This window comes from Rhamphochromis longiceps, linkage group LG7 (genome assembly GCF_057381845.1).
Source record: "Rhamphochromis longiceps isolate RC_006_pf linkage group LG7, R_longiceps_female_GT1.1, whole genome shotgun sequence".
In the NCBI taxonomy this organism is placed as follows: domain Eukaryota; kingdom Metazoa; phylum Chordata; class Actinopteri; order Cichliformes; family Cichlidae; genus Rhamphochromis; species Rhamphochromis longiceps.
In genome coordinates this window covers 52,783,332-52,801,417 of record NC_140563.1, presented here as the reverse complement: position 1 = coordinate 52,801,417, position 18,086 = coordinate 52,783,332, and the positions used below count along the sequence as shown (strand labels likewise).

Genomic DNA, 18,086 nt, shown 5'->3' with positions numbered 1-18,086 from the left:
AAACTCATTCTCAAACAGTGTTAGAAGTGCTTTATCGCTGCAGGCGGTGCAACAAACTTTAATATCCAAACCCCATAAAGCTGTCCTCTCATCATTCTCATCTCTGCCTCTCACATTTTCCTTCATTCTTTAAAATTCTCCCTGCACCACAGAGAGTGTCTTATTAACAGAACTGTATTACTTAAGTGACAGTATTGTCTTTAGGTTACTAAGGCAAGGCTGTGATGACAGTCGCAGTAAAGAGCTTTTATTTTCCCAACCACAAAAAAAAATTAGGTTTGAAAAGCAAGTGTGGCCGTATTGAAAGTTTATGGGAAATCAATGGCTTAATGGTTAAATGTACAGGCGCCTAAGGAGACCTAAATTGTCAGTGTCATGCGGCGGCTGTGTGAAGGCAAGAGAGGACCCAAATGCACGGCTCTAGACACACGGGGATGAACTCAAAGGCCGGTCTTTATTAACAGGAACATAAGAAGTCATATAAAACTATACTGGGAGCAACTAAAAACTGAGGCGCTGGGAAGACACGGAAAATGCACACAACCTAGAGGGACGACGCAACACAGAACAAAGGGACACTCTGACATAAATACACAGAAGGTAACGAGGGGAGTGGGAACACACGGGGAACACAGCTGAAGACAATTACTCATGGCCGAGCAGGGAGGACACGAAACTGACGATACTGACACCAAGATGTGGACCTTAAACACAACACAGTACACAGAGATGAGCACGGAGAGAGAGAGGCAGAGAGAGAGGCAGAGAAGAAGGATGAATACGAGGGGATGAGGAGAACACAGAACACATAGGGTGGGAACACGGTACCAGAGCAAACACCACAATAAAAACATGGACACAGAGGGAATCCAAATACCAAACCAAACAATCCAATGGACATAAGAAACAAAATACAAAACTACAGAAAAACTAAGAACACTGGGTCAAAATGACCCAGGACCATGACAGTACCCCCCCCCCCCCCCCCCCCCCCCCCCTCAAGGGCTGGCTCCAGACAGCCCAAACACAGGAAAACAAAACCCAAACAGAAAACGACCCAGGGCGGGCGGCGGGGGCCTAGGACGGAGGGCTCGGAACAAAAAACAAAAACGAACAACAGAAAACACAGGAGCACAAGACCAAAGGTCAAAGAAAGTTCAGGGGGCCGACCATGCGGAAGGCAACGGCGGCGATGCGGAAACAGTTCAGGAGTCCGGCCGTGCGCAAGGCAACGGCGGCGACGTGGAAACAGTTCAGGAGGCCGGCCGTGCGCAAGGCAACGGCGGCAGCGAAGGAGACAACGGAGCAGTTCAGGAGGCCGACCGCGCGGAAGGCAGCGGCGGCGGCGAAGGAGACGACGGAGCAGTTCAGGGGGCCGACCGCGCGGAAGGCAGCGGCGGCGGCGAAGGAGACGACGGAGCAGTTCAGGGGGCCGACCGCGCGGAAGGCAGCGGCGGCCCTCCAGTCTCAGGCGTGCTGGCCATGGCCTGGTGGGCACAGGACCAGACGAGGCAGGACCAGACGAGGCAGGACCAGACGGTGGCGATGCGGGGGCCGGACCAGGCGAAGCACAGGCTGAGGCTGGACCAGACGAGGACGAAGACTCGGAGGCCGGACCAGGCGGAGCTGCAGAGGCTGAGGCCGGACCAGGCGGAGCTGCAGAGGCTGAGATCGGACCAGGCGTAGCAGAAGCACAGGCTGAGATCGGACCAGGCGTAGCAGAAGCACAGGCAGAGGCTGGCCCAGGCGTAGCAGAAGCACAAGCAGAGGCTGGCCCAGGCGTAACAGAAGCACAGGCGGATGCGGCTGGACCAGGCGTTGACGAGGCGGTCGCAGGTGGCGGCTGGACAGGCTCCTCGGGCCCTCCAGCTGACGTGGCAGAAGGCTGAACGGGCTCCTCGGGCCCTCCAGCGGAGACAGGTGGCTGAACGGGCTCCTCGGGCCCTCCAGCGGAGACAGGTGGCTGAACGGGCTCCTCGGGCCCTCCAGCGGAGACAGGTGGCTGAACGGGCCCCTCGGACCCTCCAGCGGAGACAGGTGGCTGAACGGGCTCCTCGGGCCCTCCAGCTGACGTGGCAGAAGGCTGAACGGGCTCCTCGGGCCCTCCAGCGGAGACAGGTGGCTGAACGGGCTCCTCGGGCCCTCCAGCAGAGACAGGTGGCTGAACGGGCCCCTCGGACCCTCCAGCGGAGACAGGTGGCTGAACGGGCTCCTCGGGCCCTCCAGCGGAGACAGGTGGCTGAACGGGCTCCTCGGGCCCTCCAGCGGAGACAGGTGGCTGAACGGGCCCCTCAGACCCTCCAGCGGAGACAGGAGGCTGAACGGGCCCCTCGGATCCTTCAGCGGAGACGAGGAGGTGCTGGCCGGGCTCACTGGAACCCCCAGCGGACGAGGTAGATGGCGGCGTGGGAGCTGCGGAGTCCTGGATGAGCTCATCCGAGCTTCCAGCAGGAGCTGATGTAGAGCCAGAGAGGTTTGGGACCCCTGGCTGAATGTTAAGCCGAACAGAAGACCGTATTGCTATCGGGGACTGGGCCAATGGTTCAGGTGCGAGCTGAGCTACTGGAGATGTGGATGAGAGTGGGAGCTGAGCTACTGATGGTGGTGAAGTAGATAACTGCACGGGAGACTGAACTGAGGGCGTCTGCACTGGCACAGGGGACTGAACTGATGTCTGTTGTAACGGAGGTGGTGAGAGTGGAGTAGGCAGTGGAGTTGATGACTTCACAGGAGAATGAACCAGAGGTGAGTGCACAGGAGACTGAGCTAGAGGTGGTAGTGATAGTTGAGGGGAAAGTGGAGCTGGTGATTGAGTGGATGACTGTGCTAAAGGAGGCTGCACTGGGGACACTGGAGACTGCACTGGGGAAAGCAGAGCTGCAGGAGACTGCGCTAGAGACTGCAGTGATGGTTGTAGTGGAGGTGTGACGGGTGGAGGAGTGGCTGAAGTGGCTGCGGGTCGGGCGGCTAACGGCTCAGCTACAGAGTGTATTAATGGCAGGGTTATGGGTCGAATGACTGACTGAGGGGCATCCTGTGCAGCTGAGTGCAATGATGGGTGTGGGAGCGGATGTAGGACAGGTGGCGGTGTCAGTTCCCCTGGGCCTACAACGCAGTTGAAAGGTGCAGGCACCTGCTGGACACCAGTCGCTCCCACCTGAGGAGTAGGTACAGGTGCAGAGACTGGCTGGGTCCTGGCGGGCCCCACCTCAGCGGTTGGCACAGATTTCGGCAGGGACTGGGCGGCTGCTGTCCCCACCCGAGGAGCCGATACGGGTGCAGGGACCAGCAGAGCCTCAGTTGACCCGGAAACCGGAACAGGGACCAGCTGGGCGCCAGCCCCCCTCACCTGGGGAATTGAGACAGGTGCAGGTGAGTGCTGGGCCGCAGTTATCCCTAGAACACAAGGGGCCTGGGAGGCGGGCCTAGAAAGAACAGTCTGCAAGAGATCGATTCCCTGCCCTGAGTGAGCGGATGAGGAACAGCGCTCTGACTTCGTAGCGTTAAGTGTACTAAAGCTGTAGCTTACAGGCACTAATGCATCACCTTCAGTGTGTACAGACTCTAGAGAAATGTGATCAGCTGATGCACCAACAGTCTTAGAGCTTCTTTCTTCGGAGCTAACCGTACTTATACTGACAGAGGAGGGGTTAATAGCCGATGTAAACATAGGTCTGTGCACCGGAGAGGCAGATGAAACAAAGTCTTTTACCACCGGATCGCCGGAAGCAGTAAACCTAGGGTAAACAGTGGTGGGTGTAGAGCCCCCTGACTCAAGAACATTTGAATCAGTACATACGTCAGAATGGACAATCCCTGGGGGTGATGGCTCAGAAGCAACGAGCTGGGGTCGAGCTATCACAGGAACATTTACAGTCTTGGATTTTACTGTTTTACCATCTAAGGGGGCAGGTAGTAAAGCCCCAGGGGTGAGCTTAACTGCAAAACAATCATCCTCAGCAGACACACAGGTAAAGGGCACAGAGACAGGTGTCTCTAACTCAGGAAATGCTGACTTCGAGTTTTTAGACCTAGGAAACACTAGCGAAGGATGATCTTTCTCGAATATGAGTCCAAACGTAGGAGAAACTGTCTCTGAGTTGACCCTCCGGGCAGTACAATGGTTCATAAGAAGTTCGGGTTCAGATTCAACGTTTACAGACCGTGAGCCTTTAGCGTCTACGGCAAGAGTCACAGAGTTTGCACTCCTGCATTCAGAGTAGTGAGAACTAGCCTCAGAGTGAACAGAGAAAGTGTCTTTGTCACTCACCCCAGCCGGCTGCCCAGTAGTCCCGGAATCCGACTGAGGAGAGGACCGGCGACGGCGTCTCCTCCTTAATGAGGGAACGGAGGTGACGGGGAAAACCGGTGATGATGCGGGGGTGACGGTCTCCTCTTCATCATCCGACCACATCGCTGCTAGGAGAGCAGCGGGAGAGCGACGGTCAGAGCTGAGAGGGGATGGAGAAGGGCTCTGCGGCAGCGGCGCCAAAAAACCCTCTCGTTTTAGCAGCTGCTGTTGCGACACCGAGAGCCCCGTCTGCTGCTGCGGTACCGTCGCGGCGAGCTTAGTTTGCTGCTGCTGCGGCGGCTGATGGGCGGAGATCTCCGTCTGCAGTCGCTGTGGCGTGGAATCCCGGGAACGGACATTGTCTGCCAGCTCACGGGCTTGTAATGCCTCCTTAGCTCGGCTCAATTCGTCGATAAAGCCTTCATAGCAGGTGAGCTGCTGAAGGAAAGGGTTTCCCTCGATTATTGCCTTTATGGCGTTAAGTCCGACGGAAATTGTCCGTGAGTCCGAGGCGTGGGTTATTCGTTGCACCAGACTCTGTACACGGAGAATATCTCCCTCACGGGCGGAGCCTGCTGGGTCCATTTCGTGGTTGCGTCGTTCTGTCATGCGGCGGCTGTGTGAAGGCAAGAGAGGACCCAAATGCACGGCTCTAGACACACGGGGATGAACTCAAAGGCCGGTCTTTATTAACAGGAACATAAGAAGTCATATAAAACTATACTGGGAGCAACTAAAAACTGAGGCGCTGGGAAGACACGGAAAATGCACACAACCTAGAGGGACGACGCAACACAGAACAAAGGGACACTCTGACATAAATACACAGAAGGTAACGAGGGGAGTGGGAACACACGGGGAACACAGCTGAAGACAATTACTCATGGCCGAGCAGGGAGGACACGAAACTGACGATACTGACACCAAGATGTGGACCTTAAACACAACACAGTACACAGAGATGAGCACGGAGAGAGAGAGGCAGAGAGAGAGGCAGAGGAGAAGGATGAATACGAGGGGATGAGGAGAACACAGAACACATAGGGTGGGAACACGGTACCAGAGCAAACACCACAATAAAAACATGGACACAGAGGGAATCCAAATACCAAACCAAACAATCCAATGGACATAAGAAACAAAATACAAAACTACAGAAAAACTAAGAACACTGGGTCAAAATGACCCAGGACCATGACAGTCAGAGTCTGCCAGGCTGCTGTAAAGTCATTTGTTGCAAGTAAAATCTCAACTGCTCTGACAAGGTTTCCTGCAGAAAAAGGATTGATGGAGAGAACTTGCGCAGCACGACTTAAAATGGAAGGCTTTTAATTAACCAAAATATAGGCTTCAGTGTCTGAAAACTGTTTTAATTGCACATTTCCACCCGTTGAACGAGCTAATAGAATTCAGGAGCTACTGGAGAGTAAAGGGTAGAGGCTAAGGCAAGTCGCGGAAAGGGAAGAGGACTGGCTTGCCTACTGATTATCCCTCAGAGGTGTAAATGAACCGTCTTTCATCACCGCTCAAGGAATCTCTGAATCATGGCTTGTTAGATGTCAAGGTCCATCCTCTCCTCTGGTTCTTCCACTGTCTCGCCCCTCGCCGTTTCTGCCACTCAGGTCATTATGCAGTCGCTCATCCACACTTGGTTTATTCCTTATCTGACAACTGCTACATAGTCATACGTGCATAGAATCTGTCCGTCTATCGTCTGTCTGGCTATTGAAAACGGACACGGTAATGTACACCAAAAGTAATTTTGTGTTCTGCGGCTGTGGCTCAGGCAGTAAAGGGTGAGAGGGATACAGTTCAGCATGGCCTGCCCCCATCACTATTCATGAGAGGAGAGCGGGATCTTGAAAACCCCACAGGAACTGCACGTTTGACATACCTCCACAGAGTCTCCTGTCTGCTTTTTTTTTCTTGTCTTGCTCTGCTGCAGTGATTTATTCATTTGCTATATCAAAGAGTCCCTGGATCACAAGTGTACGTGTGTGGGCACGTGCAGGCACATGTGTGTAAGCAAGCATTAAGTGCGGCATTTATGGCCGTGTGGGTGGATGAATCGGTTATTGTGTTAGTGTGTATGTGTGGGTGCATGTGTGTATCTGACTGTAAAATGTAAACACAGGCCAAAACCTATAATGAGACAGGGAGAGAGGGACGGCACTGCAACAAATGCTAATAACCTACTGCTTAACAAGATGCAGAGACCTCCCACTATCACCACACACACACACACACACACACACACTTGCACCTGTCGCTTATTCCAGAGAAAGATTTGTATTAACATCTTTGACATTCCTCCTTTTCCTTCCTTGCCAGACACATCACAGCTCGCAGGAGTAACCATGACCTCAGCAGTCGTCTCAGCTGACCCAGCCTTTCCTCCTGCTCTGTGGGTGGAATCCTGTTCCTGTCCCCCGGGCTTTGCGGGCCAGTTTTGTGAACAGTGTGCCCCCGGATTTACCCGGGAAGAGCCTGCTAGAGGGCCTCTCTCGGCATGCGTTCCATGCAACTGCCACCAGCATGGAACGTGCCATCCAGAGACAGGTAATAAGTGAAACATTGACATTGCGTTGTACACAGCTGTGTTCATGTGATAAATTAGAAAAATATCAGGAATTCATAATGAATTTGGTGCCACTTCACTGACAGCCAGTCAGCAGTATTTCTGTTTCAGCGACTCCAGCTGAAGTAGGGGAAAAAAAGCATGAAAATGTTGAATTCATAAATCAAGTGCATTTCATTTTTAAAGGTGCACTTCACTAGTTTCACAGTCAACGTACTACTTATAGGGAGTGTGCCACAGTCTGTCAAAACAGCTTTTTTTAATCTCTCTGTGTCTTTGGGGGGCCTTGGTTGTATACGAGAAAACATCTTGAGTGTTGGTCAGAAGTGTAAACTAAAGTTTGGAGAGTATAAATATAAAAAAGAAAACACATATGGCAAACTTCACATGGAATTCAGAAGTCAAGAGTGGTCTAAATAATAAAGAATAATCCTTTTTAATAGAGGTGGATTTTTGTAAATAGCCTATAGCTCGCTATCTATTCGTCCATCTGTCCATTGTCACAGGGTCCATTTACTGGAGGTCTGTGGTGAATCTATGTAGAGCCAATGCGGGCTATGCCGATGGCAGCAGGCAGGGAGGTAATGGCGTCCGGTTTAGAAGTGCAAAAGAGTCCACGCACATCCTCCTCATCCTAGGGGGCAGGTGTAGAGCTGAAAAATGCAATAAAGAAGAAGAAGTAATGATTCGCATAATGCAGTTTTGCAGATTCCTTATTTATTGCATCTGGTAATGTTTGTGAATCCAATATCTCAAGAATGAAGAGACATAGGAATTTGAAATTGATACCACAAGTGTCTCTACTAAAAATCCTGGGCGAGGTCAAATCTCAGTGACCTCGATCTCAAGGTTCAGGTCAAAGGCCAGGCTTTCTGAAAATCTTGTGAATGCAATAAGTTGAGAACAAGGCAACGTAGGATTTTGAAATTGATATCATAGGTGCATCTACTAGGAGGCTCGGGATTCTAGTATTCAGCAAGTATTTTTGCAATTGATTTCACCCAGCCAGCAACCCTTCCACATTTTTTCCAAATCATCAGCAGTAGCAAGGGGGTCACCGACTGGTCTCTAAGCCTGTGAGATTGGGGCCTTATCCAGCTTAGAGTTACCAGGGGGGTCTGGATTCTTTCCCAGCATACAGTGGAGAAATGTTGAGTACACCATGCTAGTCCATCACAGGGATAATGGAGAAACACACATCCACACCTACAGCCAATTGTGAATCACTAATTAACCAAAAATACTGTATTTGGGCTGTGGGAGGAAACAAGATGAGCCTGGAAAATCCTAGAAGTGTGTTTCTCATCTCCTTTTGTCCTAATTCTTGTCCTCCTTTTTTTTGTCCTCTTGCTGAATGCCCACTGTACCAGAATATTATTATGATAACTGACTGCTAATTGAATACTGTTTAGATGCTGATTTCAGGAGCACAACGTTTTACATTGTCAGGCAAAAGAGCACTCACATTTGCATGTAAATTTGCAGGGATAGTAATGTAATTGAGAATGGAAAACAATAACACTGCACTGGATAGAAAAGAAAAAAATACATGTAAACTACTGATGCTAAATGCTTTCTATTGCAGTGTAACAGGAGACAAAACAGTAAACAAATCAAAATACATCTTCCTATTTTGTGTTGTCTCCCCCTTCATATACTGTAATATCACACATTATTACTCCTGTTTCTTCTCCAAGGGCACGCTTTAGCTTCAATGTTTTTCTCTGAGCAGAATCAGAAATGATTGTAACTCTGTGTCTCTCAAGTGTCATAAAATTGTAAAAAAAATACTCATGACTTAAACCTGTAAAGTCTCCTAGTAACCAAAGTAACCGCAAGGTGTTTTTTGGTGCACCACCGTATATCTCTTTGTGTCCAATTTAAGCTAGCGATAGCAAGCAAGCTACCAGAACCGTTAATTACTTAGTCCGGGACTACACATCTTGCCAGCAATTTGCCAGGAAACGCAGAAACTTCCAGCAACCACTCAAAATCAATTAAAGAATACTAAGTTTACCAAACATCCAGTCAGCAACAGTCTCTATGTAGTGTGACTTGAAGGAGCAAAGCTAGCTGGGCAATATATGCCTTCCTTGAAGCTTTCCTTGCGTTTCACCTGGAAACAAATTTACTGGTTGATCACATCAGCCACTCCATAACAATGCAATTTATGAAATGTCGGCTTTTCTGTACTATTCTACATTTGATGACCTGCACGTTGAAAAAACTAACTTTGGAGAGTTAAACTACTCGTCTTATAGAAAAACAGTAAAATGCATTTTGCTGACAAAAACAAATCCAACTGACATTTGTCGCAATTCCCAGCAGCTGTGTCTGGTCATTTGCCTAAATGTGCTAAAACATTATTTGCAAACAAAGAATGAGAAATGCTCTTTCTGATAGATAAGCGTAACAAACCACTGTGAATAATTTCACATATTGTTTTGACAGCTTCAAGTGTCAATTCAGAATCAAGACAAAAAAGTAGAAAAGTGTAAATTTCATTGTGTCATATTTGAGTACAGTTTTACCGTTAGTCTCATGTGGAAGTGCTCAATAATGCCACTATTAGTTTCTATTAGTGTTTATTGTTTATAGAGTCTCTTTTTCAATGTCGGAGGCATTACTAAAAAAAAAAAAGTTTTGCACATTACTCATTACTTTCCTTAAAAGTGATGTAGTACATTACTTAATTACTTGCCAGATAAAGTAATCAGTTACGCTGTTTGCTACATTAGTTACGCATTACCAAGCCACTTAACAGAATAAACCTGAGGCTACAGTCCCACACACTGACACAAATCCCTGTCCTGATGACGGCAAATAGGATCTTTCTTTTAGTGTTTACACATGAACACAAAACCAAGAACACAAAGAGTTAAAAGCCAGCCCAAAGAGACTTCAAAGCAGTCATTTGATTTTTTTGCTTTTTCTTTTTTTTATTTATTTGTTTATTTGCTCAATCTTCCTCAGATAATTGAAGGAGCTTTGTAACGCAAGTAACACCGTCATTCTAGCTATAATGTCATTACTGTATTTAGCCCAGTAATGCGTTACATTACTGTGTTACTGAAAAATGTAATGGGATCTAAAATTAACTTCCTAAGACCCAAACTCTTTCATGGCATGCATTTTTAAATTTCTCTTTGCTATTTGGGCTTATTGTGACCTGATGAATCTAAAAACAAAGAATTTTCTTTTTACCTGATATAGTTTCTAAGAGGAGGGAGGATATCAGGCCCTTGTAGAGCAAAATTTAGCATTGTGTTCCAACCCCAAAATGATGTCCAGGACAATCAACAGTAGTAAATACACACAGAACAGGCAAGTATGCAAATCTACTACAAGTGATAAAAAAAGTAGTACAAGTAGTAAAAAAGCAAAAACCACCAAAATTCTTGAAGTTCTTTGTCAATAAAGCCCAAAACATAAGTAAAAGGCATAGTCTTGGGTGAGTCGTAATATTCATGAAAAACATTTGTAGCCTGAAGTAACTGCCTCCAGGTTACCTAAAAACACCTTAAATACATTTAGCGAGACCAGCTCTTAAAGTTTTAAGAGATGTTGCATCTGATTCCACGAGGAGGGAGCTGCAATGCCCTTTTTCCAAATGAATTTGGGAAAAGGGCATTTCAATATAATGCCATTCAATAAAATACAGATCCAAATCTCTAGTTCTAAAATGAAGTCTGAAGTATTCAGCCAGTGTTACATGACACGAGGGATCTTGAGACAATATTTTCTATCACTGGGCCCGTGAGAGAGGGGAAGAACAGAAAGATGGAGGCTCTTTGACTGAAACATTTCTTTTTTTTAGTCTTTCTAGAACTGACATTCAGTCATCATCACTTCAAGGGAATGTAGCTCAGCCATCCCTCAGGAGCATTGGCAAGCTATCACTCAAAACTTAAAAACTGGGTGGCTCTACTAATACAGCAGTATCCTCATTTCAACTAATCTTTATAATAACAGATAATCTAAGAGTCTGTATTTAAAGTACCAGACTTTTTTTCTTGTGGGCGACAATAACAGCAGTTGGAGCACGCTTTCACATTCACATCCCAAATGTAACGTTCCATAAATGACAGAAGTAAAACGGCAGCTGTTGGGTGTGTAAACAAGTCAACCTGTGTGCGCTTATTTAGATATGCTTACATGTCTGTCAGTGTGCGCTCTTTATTTTCCTCCCTGAGCCTTTTCCACGCTATCTCGTTCGCACAGCTTTTAAACGACTCCATCTCACCAAGAGCAGACAACTATCCCATCCAAGGTCTCACCCTCCATCCTTTATCTTCCCTCAATCTCTCTCTTCCTCTCCTTACCCGTCTTCTTTCCTACCCTACATCTTGAAGACTCAGAGATATGACCTAGTTAAGAGATGCCTGGAGCTTTGGCTGAGAGTGCGCATTATGTTTGTGTGTGTGAGTGTGTGTGGGTTATATCACTGACTCTGTGTGCATGTGTCTGAGGTCCGGAAGCAAGTCTAGTATCACTGCCTGCCTGCCTCTCCCCTAATTAGACTTGTTAACCGCCTCTTGGCTAATGATGTCTAATTTGCTTGCAGATTTCCTGTCTCTTATGTCTCTTCTCAATCTGGTTGTCTCCTTCTCTGTCACACGCTCTTTCTCTCTCCCTCTCTGCCTCTTCTTGTTCGGCAGACTCCCTTGTCAGTCTCTTGCTCTCTCCCGCTTCCTTCTTCCTGTCAGCTAAAAACTCCACCTGCTCTCACCAGTCACCTTGACTTTGTTATGTTTTTTTTCTTCTCCTTTTTACGTCCTTTACTCCCCTCTGTGGGGAGCGTTCTCCAGTTTCTACTCCCTATGTGGCCTTCTGTCTTTCATTGTTGTATTTCCTTTATATTGGCATAGTAGTCCATGCTGTTCTTTTATGCTTTTACGAAGGCGAACAAATGCTTTTATTTTAAATAGGAGGTAGTAGCATTAGTACTTCAACTTGGACCACAGAGAGGGAAAGTGGGGAGGTAATAAATGAAAATCAGTTTTGTGTTTTCAGCATCGTTTGAACACAATCCGTGCAATTTTTATTAACTCAATCATGAACTTGCTTAACAGTTTTGGCATCAAAGTGGTTTATACACAGCAAGCGATACTTTGGAGTGTCGTAATCGTATCTTTATCATTTTCCCCTGTCAGGTCTCCTCAAATTATGAACAATTTTCACTGAACAAACACACACACACATACACACCCATGCACACATACACACCCACACAGACACTTTTCAGGATGCGTTAAAAATATATACCTGGCTCAGACACTATGCAAATGATGAATGAGAGGAAAGCAATGTGTCCTCTGAGTCATGTATTATAAATGTTTCTTATGATGTGTCCCCTGGACTGACACTTGAATAGCGCTGGCTGTTTATTAGAAAAGGAAGCTAGTTAAAATTATCCTCTTCTTTTTTTTTGGAAATGAATGATGATGGCTTGTCGCCTTGTGAACACAAGCCGGCTTCCTTTATATAACAGCAAGCAAACAAGCAAGAGAGGCGCTCCATGAATCTATAAGTTCTGGTCAAGGGGAACTATCAAAGTAAGTTGATTAGAGACATCCTGTTCATCGTGTGTCACTAGGAGGGCGGACCAACCTGCTGTTTCTTCTATCAGAATCTTAATTGCTGTATAATTACCTAACGACTTGTATCATCATGCGGGGTGTGCCCACAGACAAAACTGGGATGGAATTTATTCGCTGGCTGCCGAGGGAAGCTGCAGCCAATGGTGCTTCATAATCATGATTTATTAACACTCCCTGAGTCGTGTCGGTCCTATTTGCTGTAGAGCAGCACAACAGATTGGAAATGTTAATATTTGTGGTGGAACTCTCTGCCGAGCTCTTGTGCTGCAGGGCCGATGAAGTCAGACACATGTTGTTAGAATGCAAAAAAAAAAAAAAAGAACATATGTGTACACTATAGGTTTCCACAGTTTCACAAACCTTTACTTTACTACACCACACCACAGGACCGGACGCATTTCTTTATAGCATGTTGGCTGTGGTAATTGCATATACACCATCCATAAAACTGGGCAGAGGCCCTAATTTATGATCTCAAGGGGGATATGGAGGCATAATTATAATGTATAGATAAAATGGGAACACTCAATTTTCTATGCACCCCATATTGCAGGAGAGCGCTCATTAATCAAAGAAACAATTGAAACACACGATGCTCTCAACACTGTGCTGGTTAGTGAGTGTTAGGGAGCTTTATCTGAGTTCCCCTGTTAGCGCCTCTTTCTAATAGGCCTGTGTTCTCTTACAGGGTGCGTTACATTTATACTTACGTCTTAAGAAAACACTACCATCACTGGGAGGTGGTCGGTATATATAAAAGCTGCAACATCCATCTCATGTACAGCATTGTGCAAAAGACTTGGGTTTTCAAGTTATGCATTGATTTGCATGTCATTGAGTGAAATAAGTGTTTGATCCTCCAGCAAAACTTGACTTAGTACAAGAAGACAAGAACCCTTCTCAGCCTCTTTACAGAAACTCTTTAAATCCTTTAGGTTTCTTGGCTGCTGCTTGGAAACTTGAAGCTTCAACTTCCTCCACAGATTTTCTATCAGACTTAGGTCTGGAGACTGGCTAGGTCGTTCCATGACATTAATGTGCTTCTTCTTTAGCCACTCCTTTGTTGCCTTGGTGGTAAGTTTTGGGTTACTGTCATGCTGGAAAACCTACTCAAACCCATCTTCTGTGTTCTGACTGAGGGAAGGGGGTTCTGGTCCAAGATTTTGCAACACAAGGCCCCCTTTCATTGGCCCTCAGTGCAGTGAAGTCATCCTGAACCCTTAGAACAAAGCATAATGTTTCCATCTTGACTGTGTGGATGGTGTCTTTGGGTCATACTCAGCCAGTTTCTTCCCCCAAACATGGTGGGTCGGTTTGATGCCAAAGAGCTTGATTTGGTTTCATCTGACCACAGCGCCTTCTCCCAAACCTTCTCTGACTCATTTAGATGTTCACTGGCAAACTTTTTAAGACAGGTCTGTACATGTGCTTCTTTAGGCAGGGGAACCTTGTTGGCGCTGCAAGATTTCAATTCAATCTAGTGCAGTGTGTTACCAATGATCTTGCTGACTGTGTTCCCAACTGCCTTCAGATCATGAACAAGTTCCACCTTTCTAGTTTTGGGTTGCAATTTCATATTCAATAGACCTTTCTTATGATCATCCTTACCCCAAGAGATAAGCTCTTGCATGTAGATACACAGACAGATGGCAACTGATGGTCATTTTACATTTCTTCCATTTCTGAATAATCAAACAATAGCTGTCAACTTCTCGCCAAGCCTCTTGCTGATTGTCTTGTAGCCCATGCCAGTGTTGTGCAGGTCTACAATCTTGTGCCTGACATCATTTGGCTGCTCTTTGGTCTTGCCCATGGTGGTGGAGAGGTCGGAATTGAAGAAATTGTTTATGCAGACAGGTGTACTTTGTACACATAACAAGTTGAGATCAGCAGGATCGGTAATTGATTGATTGTTTCCTTGTAATCTGTGTGCCTCTTGGACACACAGCCAGTCTGTGGGAGCCAGAATTCTGGCTGGGATGTAGAGGACCAAATACTTAATTCATTCAGTGACATGCAAATCGATTCATTACATTTTACTAATCTGTTGTTTTCTGGATTTTTTTGAAAGTGAGTGCAAACCAACAAATTCAGTAACCAGTATAAATACTTGTGGGGGGATTTCTGAGGACATTGCTTCAATTTTCTTTTCTTTTTTATATCTTTTGTTTGTGTTCAGGTCGGTAAAATTCCTTTTTTCTGTGTAATTTTATGGATGTAGCTAGTTCGTTGCACTGAGTTTTCCTTGTCTGAACTGATTTCATCAGGGAAAGGTCGAAACCTTTTCAAATCTGCAATCACTGACAGTGTGACTAGAAGCTAAGACAGGCAGAGAGAGTGTGCACATTGTTTATCTTTCTGTTTATTTTTGTGTAGAATAAATGTGCTGGTCGTGAGGAGATAAGTAAAGCGTGCCAAATAGGATCAGCAGTAGAAATTACATGGAAAGATGCTTTGTAACGGACTACATCTGTCTTATTTTGCACTTTTTCACTTCCTTTTCCCCTCACTGTCGCTCCTCATATCCCATCATGCTGATACAGGCCAGGCATTTCAGGGCTTAGCCTGCAACAAATGCAACCCACCAGAGAGATTAAGGGGCTGAATAAACCACCACTAGAGCCAGCTTCCCTCTGTATCAGTTCTTCTGCCTCAACTTTCTCTGAAAGATTTTTCCAACTAATGACCTTAGAGAGGCTGACGATGGCATTTAAGGAGGCATTTGGGAAATGCGCGCCCTGACTTCCTCTATCTCCTTCTAAAGTGCCCCTTTGTTGGTAAACACTGACTCACAGCATTCTCCAGTTTAACTTGGCATTCTAATGAGCATGCAGTAAGCAGCACACTTGGTCATTTCTTCATCTGTGCCTTAATTGATGCAAGGAGACAGGTACTCTGGGTGATGGCCTTTATTAGCCTGATTTCAATGTACGTACTTCACTGCTCAAAAGCCCAGACCAGGAGAAAAAAAATCGCTTCAGTTCCCTGACCTCCTCCACCAGACTGCAGTGGGCGTGACATTTAGTTATGCAAAACCAGTGCACATTATTCAAAAATTTGGCCCTGCACAAATGTCAAAGTGAGAAACAAGCATATGCTGTTATGAAACAGAACAAGGAAAAGAAAGACCTTTTTATTCAGCGGCTTTGGAGGAGATGCACATGCTGTATTCAGGTGCGTGTGATAGACTGAATGAAGCTGGCCGTCTTCATCGCCTGAATATTAAAGCCAAGTGCTGAAAACACGTGATTTGTCTGCATTTATAAACTGGCCCAATGATCCCAGTTTGTGGATGCACAGCGTGGACTTACAAACACAGCTAACGATCGCTCAGATCAAACTGAGCTTCCCCTTCAAATCCCTATAAACTAAATACTTAATCCCATCACTTCACATTAATAAAAATGCACAAATACCTACCTCGTGTGTGATTTCCCATTTATAATATTCTATTTGTGCAAAGAAAGAGAGAATAATTAAATGACTGAATAAAACAGACCCAGTGTTGTTTTTAATCATGCCTGACTTTTAAAATAACAATATTAAATTGCAGTTTTGTGCCACATGAACCCATTATTGCGTTGTTTATGTTAATTATTTTATAATGAAAATGATGTGGCAATATGCTTTTGGCTAGAAACAATTGGAAAAGCCCTGAGAAGGATCATACTGAGGATTGAACATTAAAACCGCTCCTTACATTAGGTACTAATTGGATTCAGAATGGTTGACCACTTACAGATGGGCAAAGATTTAAAGAATAAAAACAAGAGGGGAAAAAAATCTACCGCCATGATGGTGCTTTGGACTTTGCACTAATTGCCAATGTCAGTTCTAATAAATGAATTAACTATTTAAGCTTAATCACAGATTGTATTCAAAAGATGAAGCAGCTTCCGAGTGAAGCCAATTTGGAAATGTGCATATTTTGTAAAAGCCAGCAAGAGCCAACTCCTCTGGTTGCAAATCAGATTGTATAGTCTTATGTGAGAAAATAGCCTTTCAATTATAATTTTCTATGGCCTCTTCCAAGACTTTATTGGTGTGTATATGTCCTGATATGATAGGTGAACCTTCACTATATGGACAAAAGTATTGGGCCATACCTTGTATCTTCAAATTCTGGTGTTTTCAGTCACGTTGTCACAGGTCCATAAAATCAAGATTTTTGCCATTCAGTCTGCCTTTACAAACATTTGTGAGAGAATGGGTAATTCACCGATGCTGCTGTAATAGGATGCCACTGCAACAAGTCATAAAGGTCTATTCTCCTACATGTTCCACAATCAACTTCATTGGTACAGAACATGTGAAGTTACAGGGCAGCGTCGTCTAGTCCTCAGTCACCAACGCTCTACTGATTCACTGACTGCTGAGTTCCAAACCATTTTTGGTATTAACATGAGCACAAGGAACTTCATTGAGTGGGCTTCTAAGGCTAAGTAGCTCCTGTAGGTGTAATCAGTAGGTTGCCCAGTACTTTTGTCTATGTAGTGTATCTTTTCAAGAAGATCAGAGTGTTGTACAAAAGGAGGATTAGAAAAAAAAAGAATAGATAAGAAATAAGTGAAATATATCTTAGTAGGTGCTAAACATACACAGTCATGGACAAAAAAGATACAGACAGACTCAAATGCTAGTAAGTAAAAATAAGTTTAATGGTGCATTCCTGAAGAAGTTGGTAGTCCCAGTCAGAACTTTTTGTGGAATGCCCCCTTAACTTCAATTTTCCTCTCGGAAAGTCTTACCATAACACCCTGAGGTGGTAAATCCAATCCAGTTAGCAATCCAAGATGGCGGCACTGAACATAAACCGTAGTAAAACTGTAAACATTTCATTTGTACTGCCACTGTTATGTATTATTGACTCACTAAATGAGCCATATGTAGAGCACTAACCAGACTCTGTCTATTAATGTGTTTTTTAAGTGCAAAGTCTCATGCAGTCTTGTGCTGTTTTGCTAGTGATGCTATGAACCAAAACAAGTTTTTTCTCGCCTTTTCTGGAATGCGCTCCAAGGTATCTGGAATGCGGTATGGGCATAATTTTAAAAGACTCAAAAGAAAGGAGAAAATTTGACTTTGAAGGGAATGCTGTTACACAGTTTGGGGGTAAACACAGAGAGGACACGGTCTCCTCTGGGTTTAAATCTAGAGTGGGGGAAAGCCAGAAGCATCTGACCGGAGGGACCTGGAAACTGAATAGGGTTGTAGGGGTCAGCGATGTAAGAAGGAGTCAAGCCATGAGAGGATTTGTAAACAAGCAGCCAGTGGAGAGAAGCTACCAGAGGTGCAATATGATCTCTTTTTTCGTGTGTCTATGAGGACCCCAGCAGCAGCATTATGGACAGGCTGTAGACGGGACTGAGAGGACTGACTGAGACCAGAGTAAAGTGAAATGCACTAGTCTAAGCAAATGAATCTCAATTTTGCAATGTCTCAGAAAAAAAATCTGTTTTATTGTCAACAGCTAAAGGAAATTCTGTTAAGAATTGGATGCCCTCAAAGCGTATGATGATTTTATCCATCCTGGGATTGAGGACACGATATAGTTGAATATCATCAGCAAAGCAGTGAAAGGAGATATCGTGTTTACTGATGATTTGACCCAAAGCAA

At 45.3% G+C, this 18,086-nt stretch overlaps 2 protein-coding genes across 2 annotated transcripts in view; one reads left to right on the top strand and one right to left on the bottom strand.

The window, feature by feature from the left end:
- LOC146666312 (uncharacterized) overlaps positions 1 to 18,086 on the bottom strand; it is a 477,181-nt gene that overhangs the window by 48,996 nt on the left and 410,099 nt on the right. The gene's annotated exons all lie outside the window — the stretch shown is intronic.
- The window catches only part of lamc3 (laminin, gamma 3), a 177,628-nt gene that overhangs the window by 130,773 nt on the left and 28,769 nt on the right, over positions 1 to 18,086 (top strand). The window contains exon 12 of the mRNA XM_085414267.1: positions 6,623 to 6,850. Coding sequence (XP_085270393.1) covers positions 6,623 to 6,850 — 228 coding nt within the window. The remainder of the gene's footprint in view (positions 1 to 6,622; positions 6,851 to 18,086) is intronic.